The sequence below is a fragment of the Lissotriton helveticus genome, chromosome 2_1, assembly GCF_964261635.1.
Source record: "Lissotriton helveticus chromosome 2_1, aLisHel1.1, whole genome shotgun sequence".
Lineage (NCBI taxonomy): Eukaryota > Metazoa > Chordata > Amphibia > Caudata > Salamandridae > Lissotriton > Lissotriton helveticus.
In genome coordinates, this window is record NC_136059.1 from 1,164,849,534 (window position 1) to 1,164,870,358 (window position 20,825).

The 20,825-nt window shown below is 43.2% G+C and overlaps 1 protein-coding gene across 1 annotated transcript in view; it reads right to left on the reverse strand.

The window, feature by feature from the left end:
- NPFFR2 (neuropeptide FF receptor 2) overlaps positions 1-20,825 on the reverse strand; it is a 181,635-nt gene that overhangs the window by 62,763 nt on the left and 98,047 nt on the right. Inside the window, exon 4 of the mRNA XM_078677821.1 lies at positions 3,679-3,778. Coding sequence (XP_078533947.1) covers positions 3,679-3,778 — 100 coding nt within the window. The remainder of the gene's footprint in view (positions 1-3,678; positions 3,779-20,825) is intronic.

The window sequence follows — 20,825 nt, forward strand, 5'->3', positions numbered from 1 at the left end:
GCAATCTTACACCATTACATCTGGGTTTTAGTAAAATACCACCTTCCATATTCGCCTTTTGTGAGTCATGCCCCCCCCCCCCCAATCTAATAAATAGCATATCACTTGTTGCATATCTACTCCGCATATATGCACAAAACAAAGCACAGCAAAGAATTAGAGGCAACCGATCACTTTTTCATCCACATTTCAAAAATGGTGTGTACTGCTTTTTCTACGGTATCATCTATGTGCCAAACAGAGGGTGTGTGATTCTATCCCAAAAGTAAAATGGTAATACAATGCATTATGACGAGACCCCAGGATAATAAGTAAGTTTCTGTCTGTGAAACAAGCAGGTGGCCTAAATAGCACCCTGCTTAAGGGGACACTGTCAGAGGCATGGGGCTCGAGGCGATGCTTTTGCAGGCCTTGGGCCACTCAGTAAAGCTGTCTATTCCGGCTTCACTGAACTGGGAGAGACCCTGGGCTAATCACAGAATGGGACTTCATGTGAGCAGCCCCCATGAGGAACTGTTGGCACCGAGTGCCCGCTAGCCAAGGTGCTTGGGCACGTGCGGCAGAGGGGTCAAAGGCTACTGAACAGATTCCTAGAATTTAGTTGCTGGCAGAATAATATGCTTTCTCATATCTATGCAAGATCGTGCTAACAGAGAGACCAACTGCGGTGTCAGAAAAACCATAAAACATTAACGTAGTCTGCCCGGCCCAAGACGGGAGAAGGCTGGTGAAGGGCAACAGGAGCGGGTGCAGGGCCTTTAAAGCTTAAACCCGTTTCCCCGGACTTAATCGCCGAGCGGGAGCCGGAGCTAACCACGCCGGTGACCTTCACAGACAGTGTCACGCCACCCAACACGCTCCCCATCAAAAAAGGCAGCTTTGCTACTTACTGTTACTGCTGCTGGTGGTGGGCAGCCGGGCACTGACTGGCCGGCCAGCCGGCCGGCCTGCCTGCCTTTAGTCAATAGGCGACCTAGGCCTGCTGCTGCCTGCACTCGACGTCGGGGTAGTTGATGACTCTTGGCAGGACGGTTTGTGCCTGTGTGCCCGGGACGTGGCACTTTGAAAAAAATCTACGGAAGCGTTGCCTGCCTATGCACAGACCTAGGTCGCCTATTGACTAAAGGCAGGCAGGCCGGCCGGCTGGCCGGCCAGTCAGTGCCCGGCTGCCTGCCACCAGCAGCAGTAACAGTAAGTAGCAACGCTGCCTTTTGGTGGGGAGCGTGTTGGGTCGCGTGACACTGTCTGTGAAGGTCACCGGCGTGGTTAGCTCCGGCTCCCGCTCGGCGATTAAGTCCGGGGAAACGGGTTTAAGCTTTAAAGGCCCTGCACCCACTCCTGTTTCCCTTCACCAGCCTTCTCCTATCTCGGGCCGGGCAGACTACGTTAATGTTTCATGGTTTTTTCTGACACCGCACTTGGGGCCTGATGTAGGTCACCAAATACCGGTCGGTAACAGCCGAATTCGGCCGATACCGGCCGGTATTTGGTGATTGAGATGTAGGGGCCATTATTTTACAGAATCGGTAAATTTACCTAATCGGTAAATTTACCGATTCTGTAAAATACCGAATCGGTAATTTTACCGATTCGGTAAATCCCAGATGTAGGTAGCACTGTTTACAGTGCTACAGGCCTTCAGAATTCAGTATTTTATCACCCAATACAATTGGGTGGTAAAATACTGAATTCAGGTGTACATGCACATCTGTGCATGTACACCTGTGCCATGTGACACACAGACATGCCCTTAGGGCATGTATGTGTGCCACATGACACACAAGCCTGGAATTAGGGTGCTACAGGGTGTCAAAGTGACACCCCATTCACCCTTGCAGGATTCGGTATTAACCGAATCGGTAAATACCGATTCGGTTAATCCCATTGATTCCTATGGGCTTCAAGGCCCATAGGAATCAATGGGAAATACCAATTCGGTATTTACCGATTCGGTAAATACCGGATCGTACAGAATCGGTAATTTATTACCTACATCTGCCTGCTTCCGATTTATCGACTCTTAAATACCGAATCGGTATGATTCGGTATTTAAGAGTCGGTAAATCGAAATTACCTACATCGGGCCCTTGGTCTCTCTGTTAGCATGATCTTGCATAGATATGAGAAAGCATATTATTCTGCCAGCAACTGAATTCTAGGAATCTGTTCAGTAGCCTTTGACCCCACTGCCGCACGTGCCCAAGCACCTTGGCTAGCGGGCACTCGGCGCCACCAGTTCCTGATGGGGGCTGTTCACATGAAGTCCCATTCTGTGATTACACCAGGTTCTCTCCCAGCTCGGGGTGGGCTACAGTCCAGAGAGGGCAAAAGGTGACAGAATGTAGAGGTGCCCTAGGCCCTCACATTTAGGAAATTCTCCTTTTATCCCGGGGTCTTGTCATAATGCATTTTATTACCATTTTACTTTTGTGATAGAATCCCACACCCTCTGTTTGGCACATAGATGATACCGGAGAAAAAGTAGTACACACCATTCTTGAAATGTGGATGAAAAAGTGATCGGTTGCCTCTAATTCTTTGCTGTGCTTTGTTTTGTGCATATATGCGGAGTAGATATGCAACAAGTGATATGCTATTTATTACCAAAGTTGAGATTGGGGGGGGGGGGCATGACTCACAAGAGGCGAATATGGAAGGTGGTATTTTACTAAAACCCAGATGTAATGGTGTAAGATTGCACTGAAGAGATACATGGGTATTAGGACAATTTTATACCTGTGTAAAGTAATTGTTACAGCCAGGGTGTGAGGAAGAAAAAAAATGTTTTCATCCTTTCAACTTTCTGTGGTAAAAACTTGAACTTGACCTTTGCCCTGTAATAATGTATGTCTGTTAGTGCAGTGGCAAGGCACTAAATAACGTGTTATTGGGCCATATTTATTTTCAGTTAGAATGGAATACAAATAAGTGAAAACTGCATCTCACTCTAATCTGCAACTTATAAACAGTGACTAATTTGAGCTGATGTTTTCCGCACCGGCACTTTTCAGGAGCACTAGTTAAGGACATATTCATATTCAGGGGGAGATTGAGTGATTTTCCCAGAATCACAGGATGTTGAACCGCAGCCAAGACTCGAACCTGGTTCCTGCGCTCCGAAGTCACCAGCTCTGGCCATTACACCACGTCCTCACGCCCCATTCATGGTTAGTAGATGGTTTTGTTTTAGGCGGCGCTAACAAGAGAAATGGGCTGGTGCAAGCTGCCTCCTGATGAGTGCCCTGGCACTTATTTATTTACAAATTATGCACTGTCCTCATGACAAGCAATAACACAGGACACGTGGAACTGTATGTTCCTTATATACTGCTGTTAGGAAACAATATGTTAATATAGCTGTTAGGCATTTAAAAATAAAACAGAGTTGGCTTGCCTTGATTGCTTTATCTCAGTTTGCATTAGATATAACTTGTTTGGGTACAATTAATTTTATCTGAAGAGCACTAAAAATTAGAAAATATTATTTTTTAGACTGAGTTAGAGATGCTGAGCTGATTTAAAGAACTGTCTTAATATTTTATGACACATTTGTGCATTTTGGGCATGATTCATACTTTGCATTGTGGCAATGTTTTATTTGTGAAGTTTTAATCGTCATGAACATTCATGGCTATATTTAGCCGAAAAAGATCCCTGTTGATTAATTGATTGCCTTACCTATCAACTGCAATGGCCACCAATGTGAAAACTGACGCAGAGACTGATATTCCTTGGACCATCCCACTCAGCGTGCAGACTGTGCTTCCAAAGGGCCATCCTATGACATAAGAACATACATGTTTAAAACATTAGGAGTACTTATAAAAATAGATCTGTTTTTTCTCAACTGACATACTACAACAGGTACGTGCTTGTGTGAAAAGGAAAGAGAAAGGGGGAGCAAGAGAGACAGTGTTGCAAGCGTAACAAGTCTAATAGCTGAGGTGTACGACAGCTAGACAGAAATAACAACAAATGGATAGAGACAGATGGATGGATACATTTGCAAACAGGTGGATGGACAGAAGGATGGACCAATAACCAGGCCACTAGAGGGCAGCAGGGCAGGCTTGGTTTGACAGAGGGACAGAATGGCAGATGGAAAGATAAAGATGTACAGACGAGCTTTACGGTCTGAGATGGAGGGAGAAACGAGTGGAGGTGTGGCATTCAGGTGGGCAGTCAAACAGGATGACAGATAGAGAGATAAGAGAACCCACAGACAGATAAGAGAGATGGGCAAGCAGATGTGCAGAAAGATAGACAGAAAGGCACCGACAGTAATCACATGGCAAATGGACTATGCATGTTTACCGCAAGTGTCCGCCTTTTGAAATAAGGCTGTTGCGACGCAGCTAGGGTAAGGGGCACTCGGCTGGTTACACATGAACACGTATGTGCACGTGTGCATGTTAGACTACCATCCTGCACAGCCTGGTACCTGCACACAGGTAGCCTTAGTGATACCAATATTGTTTCAACACAGCCCCAGTAGAATGTCCATCATCTTATACATGTCAACGCCTTGTTCGGCATTCTGGATACGACGCATCTCCATTCAAAACTGCCCAAACAGTTTTTAAGTGACATATAGATGGCTAAAATACTTGTCTGGATTTTAATTTCACTGTATAAATCCTGATGAAGCTTGTGTGGTATGAGCGGAATGCGTTGGCTGCATTTTATGAAGCAAGAACGATAAATAATTGAATTCTGTAACATCTTCCTACAACATTTGGAGCTTTAATTTTGGACTCATTCAATGAATTGTAGCATATAGAACTGACCGTAACATGTTACCTCCACTATTTGCGATAATTTAGTAATTTGGGTTTGGACGTATGACCCAGGGAGGTGGTCAACTCTTTTTGTGAGAATGATAAGGGAATTACTTGTCAGTGCAGAGGAGTAGCCCACAGCTGTCTATTTTGTATTTAATACATTTTTTAAGTAGACAGCAAAACTACAACACCCAGAATGTATTTTGTGCCCTTAAGTAACTATAAGTTGTGCCCTTGACATGCTTTGCTAATTACCTTGCATATTACATCACTCAGGCATGTTCTAGGACATCATTGATAACATCACTGCAACATCTGAAATTACATTATTGATGGCAGTGATGTGCAGGGCCGGGGTGTGAGTTATAGTTACTTTAGGGAATGAGTTATAGTTTCTTGAGATAACTATAACAGGTGAATTTCAGTGGTTTTGTTAGTTTAAAATGGCATTTTTTTATCTGACACTTTCACCAAATTAAAACATTCCCTATAACTTTTATGTTTGTTTTTTTCACTCAATTTCAAAGGTTTTTAACATAAAATAAAATAACATAATATTACAATTAGTATCACTTTAACCTTTGCTTTTTTCAGTTAAAATATATCCAGTGACGGTCTCTGGGTATTTATAGTTAGGACCAACAGCCTGATTCATCAAGGGGCCGTTTTGCGAGCCCCTAATAGGGAATCATAGCGAATCGCTATTAAGGACTCGCAAAACGGTATTCATGTAGGAATTGCTAAATAAATAGCGATTCCTACACATTCCTTATTTGCGAGTAGCAAATTGCTAATCGCAAATAAGGAAAAACTCCCCATTCATTCCTATGAATGGGGAGTATTCCTTATTTGCGATTAGCAATTTGCTACTCGCAAATAAGATAGCGATTTGAAGGGTGCCAGGGGTGTCCAAAGGACACCCTGTAGCACCCCTTAAATGCACATGTGAACAGGTGTTGCGCACACACATGTCCAAAGGACATGTGTGTGTGTAATATGCAAAAGAAAAAAATGCACTTAAGTGCTTTTTACACTATTTTCGCAATTTACCACCAAGTCAGACTTGGTGGTAAATTGCGACCAAATATTGCAATTTCGCAATTTCTAATTGGTTGATGAATTGCATTTAAGGAATCTCTATTAGAGATTCCTTAAATCCAATTCCTCGCAAATATGCGAATTCTTAAATAGCGATTTTTGCATTTGGGATGATGAATCCCAAATGCAAAAATTGCACTCGCAAAAGGCAAGATTCTGAGAATCTTGCCCTTTGCGAGTGCAATTTAGCTTGATGAATGAGGCTGCAAGTTTCCATAGGAAATTGATTTTTTGGGTTTGTTAATAACTTTAGCACAGTTTGATGAATCTTCACGAAACTTTTCAAAAAGTATCATCCACCTCACCTTCCTCCTGTCAAGCGGCAGCAGAGAAAAAGTGGAGCCCAAAAATGTGTTTTCCCCAGGCAATTTTCCAATAGAACAACAATAAAGTGAAAATGGCTGGATGCAACTGCACTACGATTTGGCAGGAAACTAGATCTTGATCCACAAAGTGTGCTTTTTGTGATTTGGTGTAAATCCTTTAAGATATATTAGAGAAATTAAAGCTCAAAATGTATTTAAATGCCTTGTTTCCACTACAAATCCAATGGAGTGGATCTGCGAGGTCCAGCACACATTGGGATTGGCTAACCGCATCTTGAAGGAAAAGTTAAGACAGCCATTTTAGGACTCAGGACTCAGTCGCTGAGTCCTACAAAATAAGAGAAAATAAGGTATAAGAGGCAAGGTAGGGTTACCCTGATCCCTTGGGCCATGTGGGGGCATCCCAGATGGACCCCCTGGTGTCAATTTACAAAATAAATCTTTTTGAGGAGTTCCATGAATCCACGGATCGACTGCAAGCCCCAGTGCACCCTCCTTGGAGAATTACTGCGCAAATAGGCAGATCCGTGGCACAACAAAAGAGGATTGGGCACCTGCGAGGAGTTGGGCACACATGTGGGTTTGGGCATTGGGCCTGGCCACAGGGAATGCCCTGCCCTGCAGCCAACCCCATGCCACAAACAGCGATGGACATCTTATTATATATTTTAAAAAACTATTACAATTTACTAAATAGGGCTAAAGTGATGTTATAGTTAGGAATTGCAATTATATCTTACTTTACATAAAAAATTATAGAAAATCACTGAAAAAACTACAGGTGAATGAAATAATTTAGTTATGTTAAAATATCAGTTAAAACATAATGGCACAAGTTAAAGTTCATTTAGTTACTTCAAGCATCACCCCTGGGCATTGGGCAGATACGAATACATCCTCTCTAGCAGTGGCAGGCAAAGAACCTGCCTCTGCATACATTTCAGCTAATCTTGTTGATAGTTGGACTGTGTAGGTCTGTTAAAATTCAACCGGCAACTTATCTGTCCCCAACAATTTACCTCATGCATGCTCCGTAATAGCTTCTCTGATTGCAGGGTTCTTTATAGGCTCTCCCAAAGCCTTTCAATCTTCAGCTTCTTAGTGCACAAGCAGTACCGTATCCAAGAAAGCTGCTACCTCCATCTGAAAGGTTGAAGCCTGCTCTCTGTGCAACTCCCAGTAACGCTGTGTGAAAACCTGATATTCTTCATGTTTGATGCATACAATCTCACCCCCGTCATTCTTAATCATGAATTAATTAATTAAGATAGCGTTGTACCTCCCTTCAGGCTGTGTCAGCCAGGCCAGAAGTCTGTCTGCCCTGACCCTCTGTGTGTGAGAAGAGTTTCAACGTTTGTGATAGGGCAAAGCACATAGCTTTTCCAATACTGCTGCATATTTCTCCCTCTCCTGCGACAATCTGGGGCCAGTAAGGGATCCTCTGGGAGCTCCTGCTCCAGCTCCTATATATGGACTTCCAAATTGGACAGCTCCCCTTCCAATGTTATCTTAACTCCCACTGCCTGATACAGTAGCTCTTTACCAGTAGGTTAAAGGCATCCCACTTGGTACTGAAATGGATATCCTGTATCTTTGTGCTCAAATGGTTATCTCCCTACTTGAACCACTGCCTGAACTGCAATCAGCCTCCAAAAATCTCTACTCTGCGTCCCTTTTTCTAACCCTCACTCCCCACAACAGACCTAGCAGATGCAGAGGTCATTCCTTCTTCTACATAGCAGCAAAGACGTGGATCGACCTACCCTTTCATCTAAGAATCTCCCCATCTATTTCAAAGTTCCAAAAGTCCCTGAACACCTGGCTATTCGGATAACTAACTGGACCCTGACAGCACCTCGCTCCCCTCATGGGTGAAAAGAATCACTTTCCAAAGTTACTGATTGATTGATTGATATCCAATATGGTACTGGAGAACACCATGAAAATCATTTTTCAGACAGAAAAGTCTAAACCAACGTATTTTCCTTTGGGAGTCTTTTTATTATGCATCACTATTAAAATATGATGTTATTTATTTCCAAATGCTACAACCAAGGTATTTCTTTCCAAATGCTACCGCCAACACGTGCTTTGTCCCTATGGGTTTTTTCAAGGCTTAGTATAAGTTTTGGAGACACATCATAAAGTAGTTGGAGTCTTCAATGAAATTGCTAATGATAATGCGGAATTAGTTAGTTAGTTTGATACCTAAATATTTGATTTCCAAAGTATGAAGAAATCTTACAAAATGAGTGGTGCTCTCTAGTCATCAGTCTCATAATAGTGGTCGGTGTACGTTGGCACCGTGGGATGGATGTTAGTATTCCTAGTCTCAAAATGTTATATTGAAGGCTTAAATAAGTTAACAGTGAAAGTAATACTGATATTCCAAAGTAACGGTAGAAGGTGTAGCCCTGCATCTCTTATCCGTCCTAATCATTCTCATGAGATGGTCAGTTGTTTGATGATTAGTTCAGAAATATTCCTCAATTTTGTCTCCTAGAAGTTCTCAAAATGTTGGTTCCTTTATTTGAGGAATTGAGGGTATCCAGGTTGGTATTACATTTTCTGATAGGGTGCGGCCTAGATACTCTATATGCGAAATATGTTCATTCATGCCAAGAGTGCACATCATGTTGTCCAGGCAGATGTGTGGATCATTTACTTGGGAGTACAAAAAATATTCTCTCTGTTTCCTATTCCTCACCCAACTCCCAATTTCTTATCCAGTCTCTGAATTCCTATGCCAGATTCATTATGGGACACCAGGAAGTGGAGGCACCAACCAATCTAAGTTACATTCTCTACACAATTGTAGTCCCCTTTCTGCACGTGCTGGACCTGCACAGCCTGTGACAGCAGCAAGGATAAGGACTCAAACTGTGTTTGACTCATATTCAGGGCATAGATGCCTCCCAATGTGATTGAGATGCCATTTAGTATTCCCTGCATTAATACATATCTGCCATCTTTGTCAATGTGAATGACTGTGGGCTCTATCAGGACTCCTAGTTCATTTCAGATAAATACACCTCTAGAGTATGAGGAGAAGCCAGTTGCATAAATCTAGCCTCTCCACCTCCTCTTCTGACTAGTCGCCTCTCCCTCTGTCAAGCGTGCTTCTTGCAGGAATACCACGTCCACACCCCTACATATCAGATAAGCTAGTATTTTGTACTTTTTTGTATGAGCCACAGTCTCCTCACATTCCACATTAGGAACGTATTTTTAAACATCATCCTCAGTGATATTGAGCCTGGCCCGAAATTGCAGCATATATCGAAGGTCAGACTCAGTCAGAGCTTTTCCAACCTCCAACAATTATGCCCTCAATCGTTGAATTCCTTTTGTGAAGTCAGGAAAAATTACCACAGAGATGTTCTCAATTGCAATCTACCAGCAGTTTGGGAGCACCTCAATATTAAATCTCAGTCCTGAAATTGGAGTAGGTGTGCCAAATACTGGTGTGGCTGTGCCCCAGGGGGATAGGCCTCACGGGACAGCCTAAGCGTTCTTTCCAATGCATAGAAATGTGAGAGGTCTTGTGGAGCCACCTCACTGTCAGTCACTGAACCAAGAAACCTAACATGTCTATCCCTTTTCCAGCAAGCCATCTGTATGAATATTATTTTTGCAGCTGCATCCATCTGTATCTTCTCTCTCTGATCTAGTTCCACTTTTCTAAAATATTGGTTAATCTGACCATGTAATATCTCCACTGTTGGGTGCCTAACACCAACAACATCCTCATTGTTGTTGACATTGGTGATAAGATTTCGGTGATCAGCACACAGTATGCTTAAATCTATAGCCACTTTGGCTATTTTATTTTTAAGGACTTGCATAAATGAGGCCCTTAGTGTTTGCTCCAGTTTGGCGGGAGATTTGAAAATGCTTCCACCAGATGGGAGAAAACAAATATTTCCCCGCCTGCTATAGTGTGGACAGGGAAACTACTGTGTCCTGGGGATGGGCCCCCCAGGAAACAGCAGGTGAGGCTGCCCTGGGGGATGGGGTCCCTGGGGTCTTTTTAGGACTCAAGGATTGGGGCCGCGTGACCTCCCTCCACTTTTTAAATACATTGGGCCTTGGGGATGGGGTCCCCATGGCCGAATACAGCTTAGGGAGGGGGGGTCATGCACCTCCTCCCTTTTCTTTTAAGACTCAGGGAAGGGGGCCACATAACCTCACTCCCCTTTCTAAATACATTGCACCCCAGGGTATGGGGTCACCGGGGCCCAATACAGTTTGGAGAGGAAGGCCACATCCCTCTCCCCTAAATAATTCAATTGGGCCCCATGGATTGTGTCCCTGGGGCCATAATGGCACAGAGAGGGGGACCACGTACCCCCTCCCCCATTAAATATACCCAGCCCTGGGGAATAGGGACCCTGGAGCCTTAAGTGGGCTGGGAAGGGGGGCCCTCCTGGTGTCCCCTACTCATATATATGTTAAATAATGGCAGGAATCCACAGGATTCCTGTAAGATTGCTTCAGAATTTCCATTTTTCTTTTTTTTACCACATTTTTAAATGCCTTACTTTCAAAATGAACAAAGTAGATAACCCACATACCAATAACCCAAGTGGTAAATGCAACATAAAACATTCAACACAGATGAAAAGTTGGTACATGTTTTATTGTATTAAGTGTATTTATTTTTAGTAAGCAAAAATGGTGAAAGTTTGAACAAACAGAGTTAACTGTTATTACTTGGGTTTTCGCCTACTAACACGCCTAGGCAATGCTGGTGGTAAGAATGTTTGGGACTGTGCTCGTATTCTGGGCGAATGTACAGGTGGTAGAGGTGGTGGAGGTGGTGGAGGAGGTGTAGGTAGTGCAGGTAGGCTAGGTGTCTCTGTGTAATCTCTTGCAGGCACTGGCAAACACAAAAATACCCTGTTGCTTTTGATAGGACACCCCCCCTGGCTGTCCCTCCTCCTGTTCTCAATCTATAAACTGGCTGGAGCAAAAGTCTGTAGCCTATTAATTTCCCATTGATCAGGCTACATATTGTCATACTGAAGCATTATGGTAGAGTGCATGGTACATAGCACATGGTACATAGCAATTGTTTTATTTTATTTTGCTCCTTTCTTGTTAACAACTTCGGTCCATTCTATACTTCATAACGGTTCCTTCATCTACTGATTAAGTGTCATCGCATCTAAAAAAAATAACTATCCATTGAGCTCCCCTATCAAACGTTCCAATTTATACATTTTAAGGAACCAGACATAAAACAGTCCAAGGAGTCTGAGCAACTATCCAAAACCCCATACGCAGAGAGTTTTAGGTTTAATTTTCTGTGGAACAAAGACATAGCAAACTGAGAAATAAAGCCCTTTTAACATAATTGTTTGCCTTCGTAATTTAAATTCTAATCTAACATGACTTTGAATAGAGGCATAGCTACCAGTGCTACAGCAAGTGCAAAGCACCATGGCCCAGAGTGAGAGGGGGGCTCAACTACAACGCGTAATAAAGATCACTTTCCATTTTGCGGCATATTTATAGAGTGGTTTTCCGTCACCCTTGTATCATGCAAGGGGATCCTGAGCGACGCAAAACCTATAATGAGATTTACCAAGCCACTCAAGGTCACCTTGCATGGCACTGCATGGTTTTCTAAATATGGAGTACAGTTGCATGGCATCGCAAGTCGCCGCCTTGCGTTACTCTGCCCCAAGGAGGCATTTCATGGGTGGAGAATGAGTTTTCCATGCATCCACCCATGAATTCTGAAGCATTCCCATATTTACCAATACTGGTAGACCTGGTAATGCATCAGGGAGGCGCAATGAGGAGAAATATCTTTTTTTCTCCTTGTTCTTTCCTCTTTCTACATGTGCTGCTTTCTGCAGCACACATACAAAGAGGGGACAAAGCCTTAGAGGATTGTTTTTTGCAGGAAGGTTTGTCTTCCTGCATAAAAACAATCCTATAACACAGGCGCCTTTGCACCAATAGTACTAGGCAGTAGCTTGTGTACCAGCGCATTCAGAGAGCAGGAATGCACCATGATCAATATGGTGCATTCCTGCACTCTCTCTTTTGCGCAGGGCAGCACGGTGTCTTGCTTTGTTACGTCATAGTGATAAACATGGTCCTTTGTTTTTACCTTGTCACTTTAGCTGTGCATTCAAAGACAGAGGTCAAATGTCAATCTAGTTTTCTGGTAGCTTATTCTTTTAACATGGAGTCTTGTGTTTACTTTTCTTTCACTTATTGCAATGCGTGAAGATTTTGTAAAGTGAACTCTGTGAAAATCTTGCTGGTGTGAAAGGGAAGCAAAAGACACATAATTGATAGACGGAATGCAGAACAAATCAAAACATTCACCCCCAGTCAAGAGAGCTGGGTTAAATCCATAATTCTTTTGCTCACCATGCCACCTAGTTTAGACCTAACCATATGCAAATCAGTCATGACCCTTGCTCATTTTGCCACTGGATTCAAGCTAGGCTGGCTGATGACGGCTGATTAGCCAGAAACCAGACAGAGGATGTTGGTTTCCCGTCCAGGTAAGACATAGGTTGGCAGTTCGGGCTAGACTGCTCCCATGAGGCACAGGGTCAGACTGATTTGCATATGTCCATGTCTGAAATGGGGTGGCGGAGTGAGCTAAAGAATGATGATGGATGAAACCCAGATCAGTTGACTGGGGATGAGTGCTTGCAATGTTCAACACTCCGTCCATCATCCCATTTGGTTTTGCTTTGTTCACCCTAAGTTGGCAGGGTTTGCCCAGACGTGGGTCCGTTGCTCACTTTGCCACTGGATTCAAGCTAGCCTGGCTGATGGCGGCTGATTAGCCAGAAACCGGTCCCAGGATGCTTGTTTCCGGTCAAGGGAAGACATGGCTTGGCAGTTCAGGCTGGACTGTTCCCATGAGACACAGGGCCAGACTGATTTGCATATGGCCATGTCTGAACTGGAGTGGTGGAGGGAGCCATAGAATGATGATGGATTAAACCAGATCAGTTGACTGGGGGTGAATGCTTGCAATGTTCAACACTCCGTCCATCATCCCCTTTGGTTTTGCTTTGCTCGCCCTAAGTTGGAAGGGTTTGCCCAGATGTGGGTTTGTTGCTCACTTTGCCACTGGATTCAAGCTAGCCTGGCTGATGGCGGCTGATTAGCCAGAAACCGGTCCCAGGATGCTTGTTTCCGGTCAAGGGAAGACATGGCTTGGCAGTTCGGGCTGGACTGTTCCCATGAGACACAGGGCCAGACTGATTTGCATATGGCCATGTCTGAACTGGAGTGGCGGAGTGAGCCATAGAATGATGATGGATTAAACCAGATCAGTTGACTGGGGGTGAATGCTTGCAATGTTCAACACTCCGTCCATCATCCCCTTTGGTTTTGCTTTGTTCACCCTAAGTTGGCAGGGTATGCGCATACCAGGGTTCGGTGCTCACTTTGCCACTGGATTCAAGCTAGCCTGGCTGATGGTGGCTGATTAGCCAGAAACCGGTCCCATGATGCTTGTTTCCGGTCAAAAGAAGACATGACTTGGCAGTTCGGGCTGGACTGTTCCCATGAGACACAGGGCCAGACTGATTTGCATATGGCCATGTCTGAACTGGAGAGGCGGAGTGAGCCATAGAATGATGATGGATTAAACCAGATCAGTTGACTGGGGGTGAATGCTTGCAATGTTCAACACTCCGTCCATCATCCCCTTTGGTTTTGCTTTGTTCGCCCTAAGTTGGCAGGGTATGCCCAGGCGTGGGTCCCTTGCTCACTTTGCCACTGGATTCAAACTAGCCTGCCTGATGACGGCTGATTAGCCAGAAGCCAGTCCCAGGATGCTTGTTTCCGGTCCAGGGAAGACATGGCTTGGCAGTTCGAGCTGGACTGTTTCCATGAGGCACAGGGTCAGACTGATTTGCATATGGCCATGTCTGAACTGGGGTGGCGGAGTGAGCTAAAGAATGATGATGGATTAAACCCAGATCAGTTGACTGGGGGTGAGTGCTTGCAATGTTCAACACTCCGTCCATCATCCCCTTTGGTTTTGCTTTGTTCACCCTAAGTTGGCAGGGTATGCCCAGACGTGGGTCCCTTGCTCACTTTGCCACTGGATTCAAGCTAGCCTGGCTGATGATGGCTGATTGGCCAGAAGTCGGTCCAAGGATGCTTGTTTCCAGTCCAGGGAAGACATGGCTTGGCAGTTCGGGCTGGACTGTTCCCTTGAGGCACAGGGTCAGACTGATTTGCATAAGGCCATGTCTGAACTAGGGTAGCGGAGTGAGCTAAAGAATGATGATGGATTAAACCCAGATCAGTTGACTAGGGGTGAGTGCTTGCAATGTTCAACACCCCGTCTATCATCCCCTTTGGTTTTGCTTTGCTCGCCCTAAATTGGCAGGGTATGCCCAGACGTAGGTCCCTTGCTCACTTTGTCATTGGATTCAAGCTAGCCTGGCTTATGATGACTGATTAGCCAGAAACTGGTCCCAGGATGCTTGTTTCCGGTGCAGGGAAGACATGGCTTGGTAGTTCGGGGTGGACTGTTCCCATGAGGCACACGGTAAGACTGATTTGCATATGGCCATGTCTGACCTGGGGTGGCGGAGTGAGCTAAAGTATGATGATGGATTAAACCAGATCAGTTGACTGGGGGTGAGTGCTTGCAATGTTCAACACTCCGTCCATCATCCCCGTTGGTTTTGCCGTGTGAAAGGGAAGACTGTTGGATGTTGTTTTCTTCTAACACACAACAAAATAAAAATACCTATAAATGAAAATAAGCAATATATAGTTCGGAAAGCAAATATTAAGTGATTTTTGTCTCATTCTAAAGTGTGATGGAAACCAAGGTTTTAATAGGACCAAAACAAATCAAGCCACTTTACTTGGTGATGCGCAAAAAACAATTAAACATTGAAAACCAATTTCCACACATTATCGTTTTCCCTCTATATAATTTTACCATTGAAATGGTATGTATGTGCAAACTTAGTGGTAATTCCAATGAAAATGTACTGTCTGTAAATAACAGTGGCTACCACGCTATGCTTTAATAATATATTTGTGACAGTGTACTCTTAAATGTAACAACTGCCACTTACTACACACTTACTACTCTGTTTCTGAATGGGCGTGGCTCATTTGGGACACTTTGTGTGAAGCTTGGATTTTTCAGAATACCTTTGATTTCACTGATGTTTCATTGGTGGCAGCACCATCAGTCTGAAAATCTTTCCAGCACCACTACCTACTATGGCCACATCAGCTATAGCAGCACTAGGAGTTTGCTGTTAGCTCTGTTCAATTCACACAGCTGCAGAAGTCAGACTCCGAGCAGTAGAATCTACAGAAGCCCCTGTGGGGCATCGTAAAGGCCTCATCGCTCATAGACGGCATGACCGAGCAGTAAACATGTTCACTTTTGTAAATGCAGAGTGCCTCATTCAGCCCTGCTGTCGGACATCAGCAGGGGTCAAAGAAGAAGTGATGTTCATGCTGCTGGGTGGCTTCTGAAGACAAGACCGCCACAGTATTCACTGAGTTCAGCCATTACAGGTGGAGGGCAGATGATGGCAGTTAGTAAAAGAACATACACTTACTTAGGACAGAGTGCTTGCATTGGGAAATACATATTTTTGCATGTTGTTTGTTTCATGTTATGTCAAAAAATACGCAGGTAACCTTGCAACAACTTCTTGGGGTCAGTAATGATCAATTCTTCCTTATTAAGACCAGATATAGGAATAGGTATCTTTATGAGACCCATAAGAAACTGGGCAGAATCTCAAAAATCAAGATATTGCTCCGCAGAGTGAGATACTGAGAGAGGGGATACTCGAGTAACTGCTATACACAGCTCTGTAGTATGAGTAGGCGAGCCAAAACACTGACAGAGAGCCAAGTTAATGTTCTGTCTTCACTCTAAAATGCTGCCTTAGCTGGAAGAGCAGAAGGCACAAGCTGAATCCACGAAAACATTTGGAATGGAAATTGTGCAACAAATATTATGTAAAAATATGATAAAGTGTATTCAAAATTCAACAAAATATATTTCTTTGACAAGCATTTCACCTTAGTATATCAGGCTATATCACTGCATCGAGAGATGTTTATTAGATGTGATAGTTTTTAAACATGAACTTAAAAACATTCATGCCCCCACATCACACTCACGCAACCATACCATTAGTGAACCATGGTCCAGATGGACAAAGCCTTTTTGTAGTCACAAATGGCCCTATTTGCAGAATCGGGCTGTATGCAACAGCAAAAAAGCATTTTACACAATGTACACAAGGCAAATTGCGATGCAAATGGCAATTTGCGTTTGGTACCAAATACTGATTTGGTATTGGGAAGGAACTTCCCTTTCAAACACCAAATTAGAATGGTATGTATTTATGTTTTGTGACCAAATCTGGTCGCAAAACAGAAATACTTTACCACCAGTTTAAAACTTGTGGTAACCCATTTGCAAAGGGGAATGGGTCCCCTTGGGACCCCTTCCCTTTTGAGAATGTTGAAAAAGATGTTGTAACAGCAGGCTGTAGTCCGCGGGGCCACTGCCTACTGTTGAAAAATGAAACTGCAAAGTTTAATGTTATTCTATTAAAATGCATCTTGTTTTCCTTTGAGGAAACTGGACAGCATTAATGAAAGCTTGCTTTATAAAAATCTATCACAGATATGGTGGTCTGCTGACCTGAGCAGGCCACCATTCCTGTGATGGCTGCATTTCCAAATGGATCACAAACTGTGACCTACCCCATTAATATGCATGATGTAGGTCAGTTTGCAAGCCACTAGGAATCACTAATGAAACTCATAAGAGTTTCCTACATTTGGAATACAGATTTCCTAATTGTTATTCAGAGAGAATCGCAATTAGGACATTGGTATTCCTAATGTTTGTACTTCTGGCCCTAAGAGGCAAGTCAGTTATCACGTACACCCTATATGTGCATTATATTCTTATTTTGCATAAAACAACCATATAGTCCACTAAGTAAAACACAAGAACATTTTTGTACCACACACATCCTTACATATTTCAAGGTTTTCTCCTACATAATGATGTAAAAATAGGAGGCCTGAAAAAATAAAATATTTGCCTAGGATCACACAAATTGACCAAGTTTTTGACTGTAGGTTTCCTGGTTTCACATGTATAATTCAGCCACTAGGCTGGTATCATTTTCTTGATCTTGTTGGACATCAAAGTGTAATGCTCTGTCTATCATTCTTGTTACATGAGATTAGAGTGTGGGTAGTAGGGAGAAGCCACAAGAAAGATCAACTCATTTTGGTCTCAAGAGGGCATTGAGCAGGACCAGAAACTAGGGCCATATTATCAAGAAAGGGCGATACATTATCGCCGCTTTTTTCAGCAGGAAACTGCCGCTAAAGCGGCGATAATGGGCTTGATAATATGCCCTTGTGAATTCCCATAGAAGCCCAGGTTAACACCAGAACCTAGGCTTCTATGGGAATTCACAAGGGCATATTATTAAGCCCATTACCGCCGCTTTAGTGGCAGTTTCCTGCCGATAAAAGCGGCGATAATGTATCGCCCTTTCTTGAAAATATGGCCTCGAGAATCTAGCTCGAGCCTTCAGTGGCTCATTCACCTCTATATTTTACTCTGAGAATTCTGTGTCTGAAATAGGTTTAGATGCTGCTGCCTTGTGATACACATTTTTTATGTGAGGATATTTTAGCTTGCTCTGCTGATGACCATCTTGTACCTCTGCTGCATGTGAGGGGTACTTGCACAGGTGTCAAATGCTTCTCATTGTGTGTGTATTTACACACAGACTTGGACTGTGGCAGCAGATACTGTCCATGTTCTGTGCATGTGAGGGATCCTTACATTCTTTCTATGGGTGTGAGGGAAGCATATACTCCTGGCTGGTGCTATACCTGTTTTGTTGTGCAAATCTTGCTACATCTGTGAGTCAAGTTTACATTCATACACTCTAGTGCTGTTCTTTACACTTATACAAAATCTGAAATGCTGCTTGTTAGAACTGGGATTTCTGGTTGGCTAAGGCTTGCGTCAAAGCCAGGCAGAAACCACCACTCTAGTCAGGGCAAGGGAGTTACACGCCAAGATAACCCCTGCTCACCCCCTTGGTAGCTTGGCACGAGCAGTCAGGCTTATCCTGGAGGCAATGTGTAAAGCTTTTGCGCAACACACACACACAGCAGCAACACACTAGGAACACCACAAAAAGGAACTCCACACAAGGTTATATATGAAAATAGCCTTTGTATTACCATAAACACATTAGATCATAGTCACACAGATACACTGTGCCAACTGGCATGAGGCAATATTTACATGGAATTATTTACACATGACAGGGCCACGTGGGCCACTGTCAGAATCAGCACTTAGTAGAAATAGCACTTCTAGAACGTAGAATAAATGTAGCACCAAATAACAAGTGTAGAACACAACCAGTAACCACTGGTAAAAGGTAGGTACACACTATGCAATCCTAATCACTTTAGGCATAGATCACGCAGGAAAACATAAACTCACTAGCATAAACTAAACTAGGAAAAACACCCTCCTAATCATGTAAACACATGTAGTGTAGTTCCTATTATCCTAATAGGCTCTGCGCATTGGAATAATATCTTCAATAGTATAGACGTAGGACAGAGGTTAACTAGGTCTTCTACTGACGATATTAGACTTAAAGTTTAGTGTTTGCCAGCTAGCTCAGAGTTCACTAGAAACTTTCTCGAATAGACAAGGAGGAGTTTAACCTCCCTGGATAGACAAGAAGGGATTTAGTTTCTGACAACCATAGAACATGACAACTTTGCTCTCCCCTAATCAAGAGTGTATCTCTAGAGTCGTGTGAAAACAAAAGACAACTTATTTTACTCAGTCAGTTCAGTGCATTCTTAGTTTCACCAGATTGTAGAGAAAAGGAAGAGACGGGCGTGTTCAATAAAAGATGTTATTTATTGATCAGTCTCTTTTCTCATACAAGAGAAATGAATCGCTATTATTGCAATACTTATTGTTAAGTAGAGTGCATACAGTAAAAACAGAATTATAAAATAATACTGTAAAAGCATTGATATGGTTTCTTAGCCATATGATACTTAAAATTGATAAAATAGATACATACATATATACATTGACTAATCGTACTCAACTGGTGCTTCTAACTACGCCTACCCCAATGTACCTGACCTAAGCCTAATACGTGGGCGGGAGTAGATAAGTAGCAGTTTAAGTTAAGTTTGCTTTGCCAAGGGTCTGCTTCAAGAATTCTCTGCAAGGGGTTATTCAGTTCAGTACCTGGGATTTAGAAGGCTGGAGGGCTGGTATCTCTATCTCAGGGCTTGATATCCCAGCTGCCTGCAAGGGCGGCTGGAAGCGCCGGAGTTGGATTTCTCGGCAGGAGAAAAGGCAGCGTCTCTTTCTCAGAACGTCAGAAAGGAGGGGCAGCGTCTGTGGGCTTCGCTGTCAGCTGGGCTCCTCGGCAAGTCTCGCTGCTCCAATCTTGTCACCACCTCGTGTGTTTGCCTAAGGCAATGTCGGTATTATTTATACCTGAAAGGTGCCGAGATTGACGTAAGGATGGACATAAATACGTCAATAAGGATGTCATAAGAACTGGTCGTTCGCACATTCTTTACTGAAGTTCTCGGCTAAATCAAAACAATGGCTGCAGGGATTACCCAGGTCGCTGTAGGTTTGATTTGTTTTGAGAACTCCGTATGCCTATTAGGGGGCTGGAGAAATAGTGCTTGCCTAATGAGATTGCATGCGCTATGACCTAATCAGATAACGGGCTTCTGTGCCGTTGTATGGCTAATAAGATAACGGGTATTTGTGCAGTTGAATGGCTGCTAGTTAATTATTAACCAGACAAGGGTCAGAAATAGGGGGATCGATACAGTACCCATAGTAAATACATCACAATCAATTTAGGAAACCTAGAATTGATCGTAAGTTTTTTAGTGTTCTAGGTGCTTGGATTACAGCACATTTCTCTAGGAAATTGTCATCCAGGCTTTTGCCTTCACTTGATAGTTCATATCCTAAAAACAGGACAGTTAGATGGGCAATTCTTGACTTTTTAAAGTTGAATTTGTAACCCTCTGCTGCGAACCCAAGTATTATGGTGTTCAGTCTCTTCAAGTGAGTATCCAAGTCATCATCTGTTAGATAGATGTCATCGACATAAGATAATGCCTCATCATCATATATTTGTAGTAACTCTGTTACTCTTGCTGAGAATAATCCTGGGCTGTTCTTGAACCCCTGGGTAAACGACAGGATTTTTTTTTTTTTTTTGCGCGCCATTTATTGAGAACGCGGTCAAATATCTGCTCTCTTGTGCTATATTTTGACAGAACAATCCATTAGAGATGTCTAATGTTGTTTTGTATTTTTTGCGCAGTATGTTATTCATTAGTGCAGCACTATGCGAGTTTTGTACTGCAAAGGTTTTGCAACATGAGTTAAGGTGTCTGTAGTCCAAAACAAGACAATATGAATTATCTGGTTTGGAGACAGGAAACAAAGGATTATTCATTTGTGAGGTGCAAGTTTCAATCACCCCCTGGTATTCAAGTTGATCTAGGATCTCTTTTACCCGTTTTTTAGCTTCTTGCT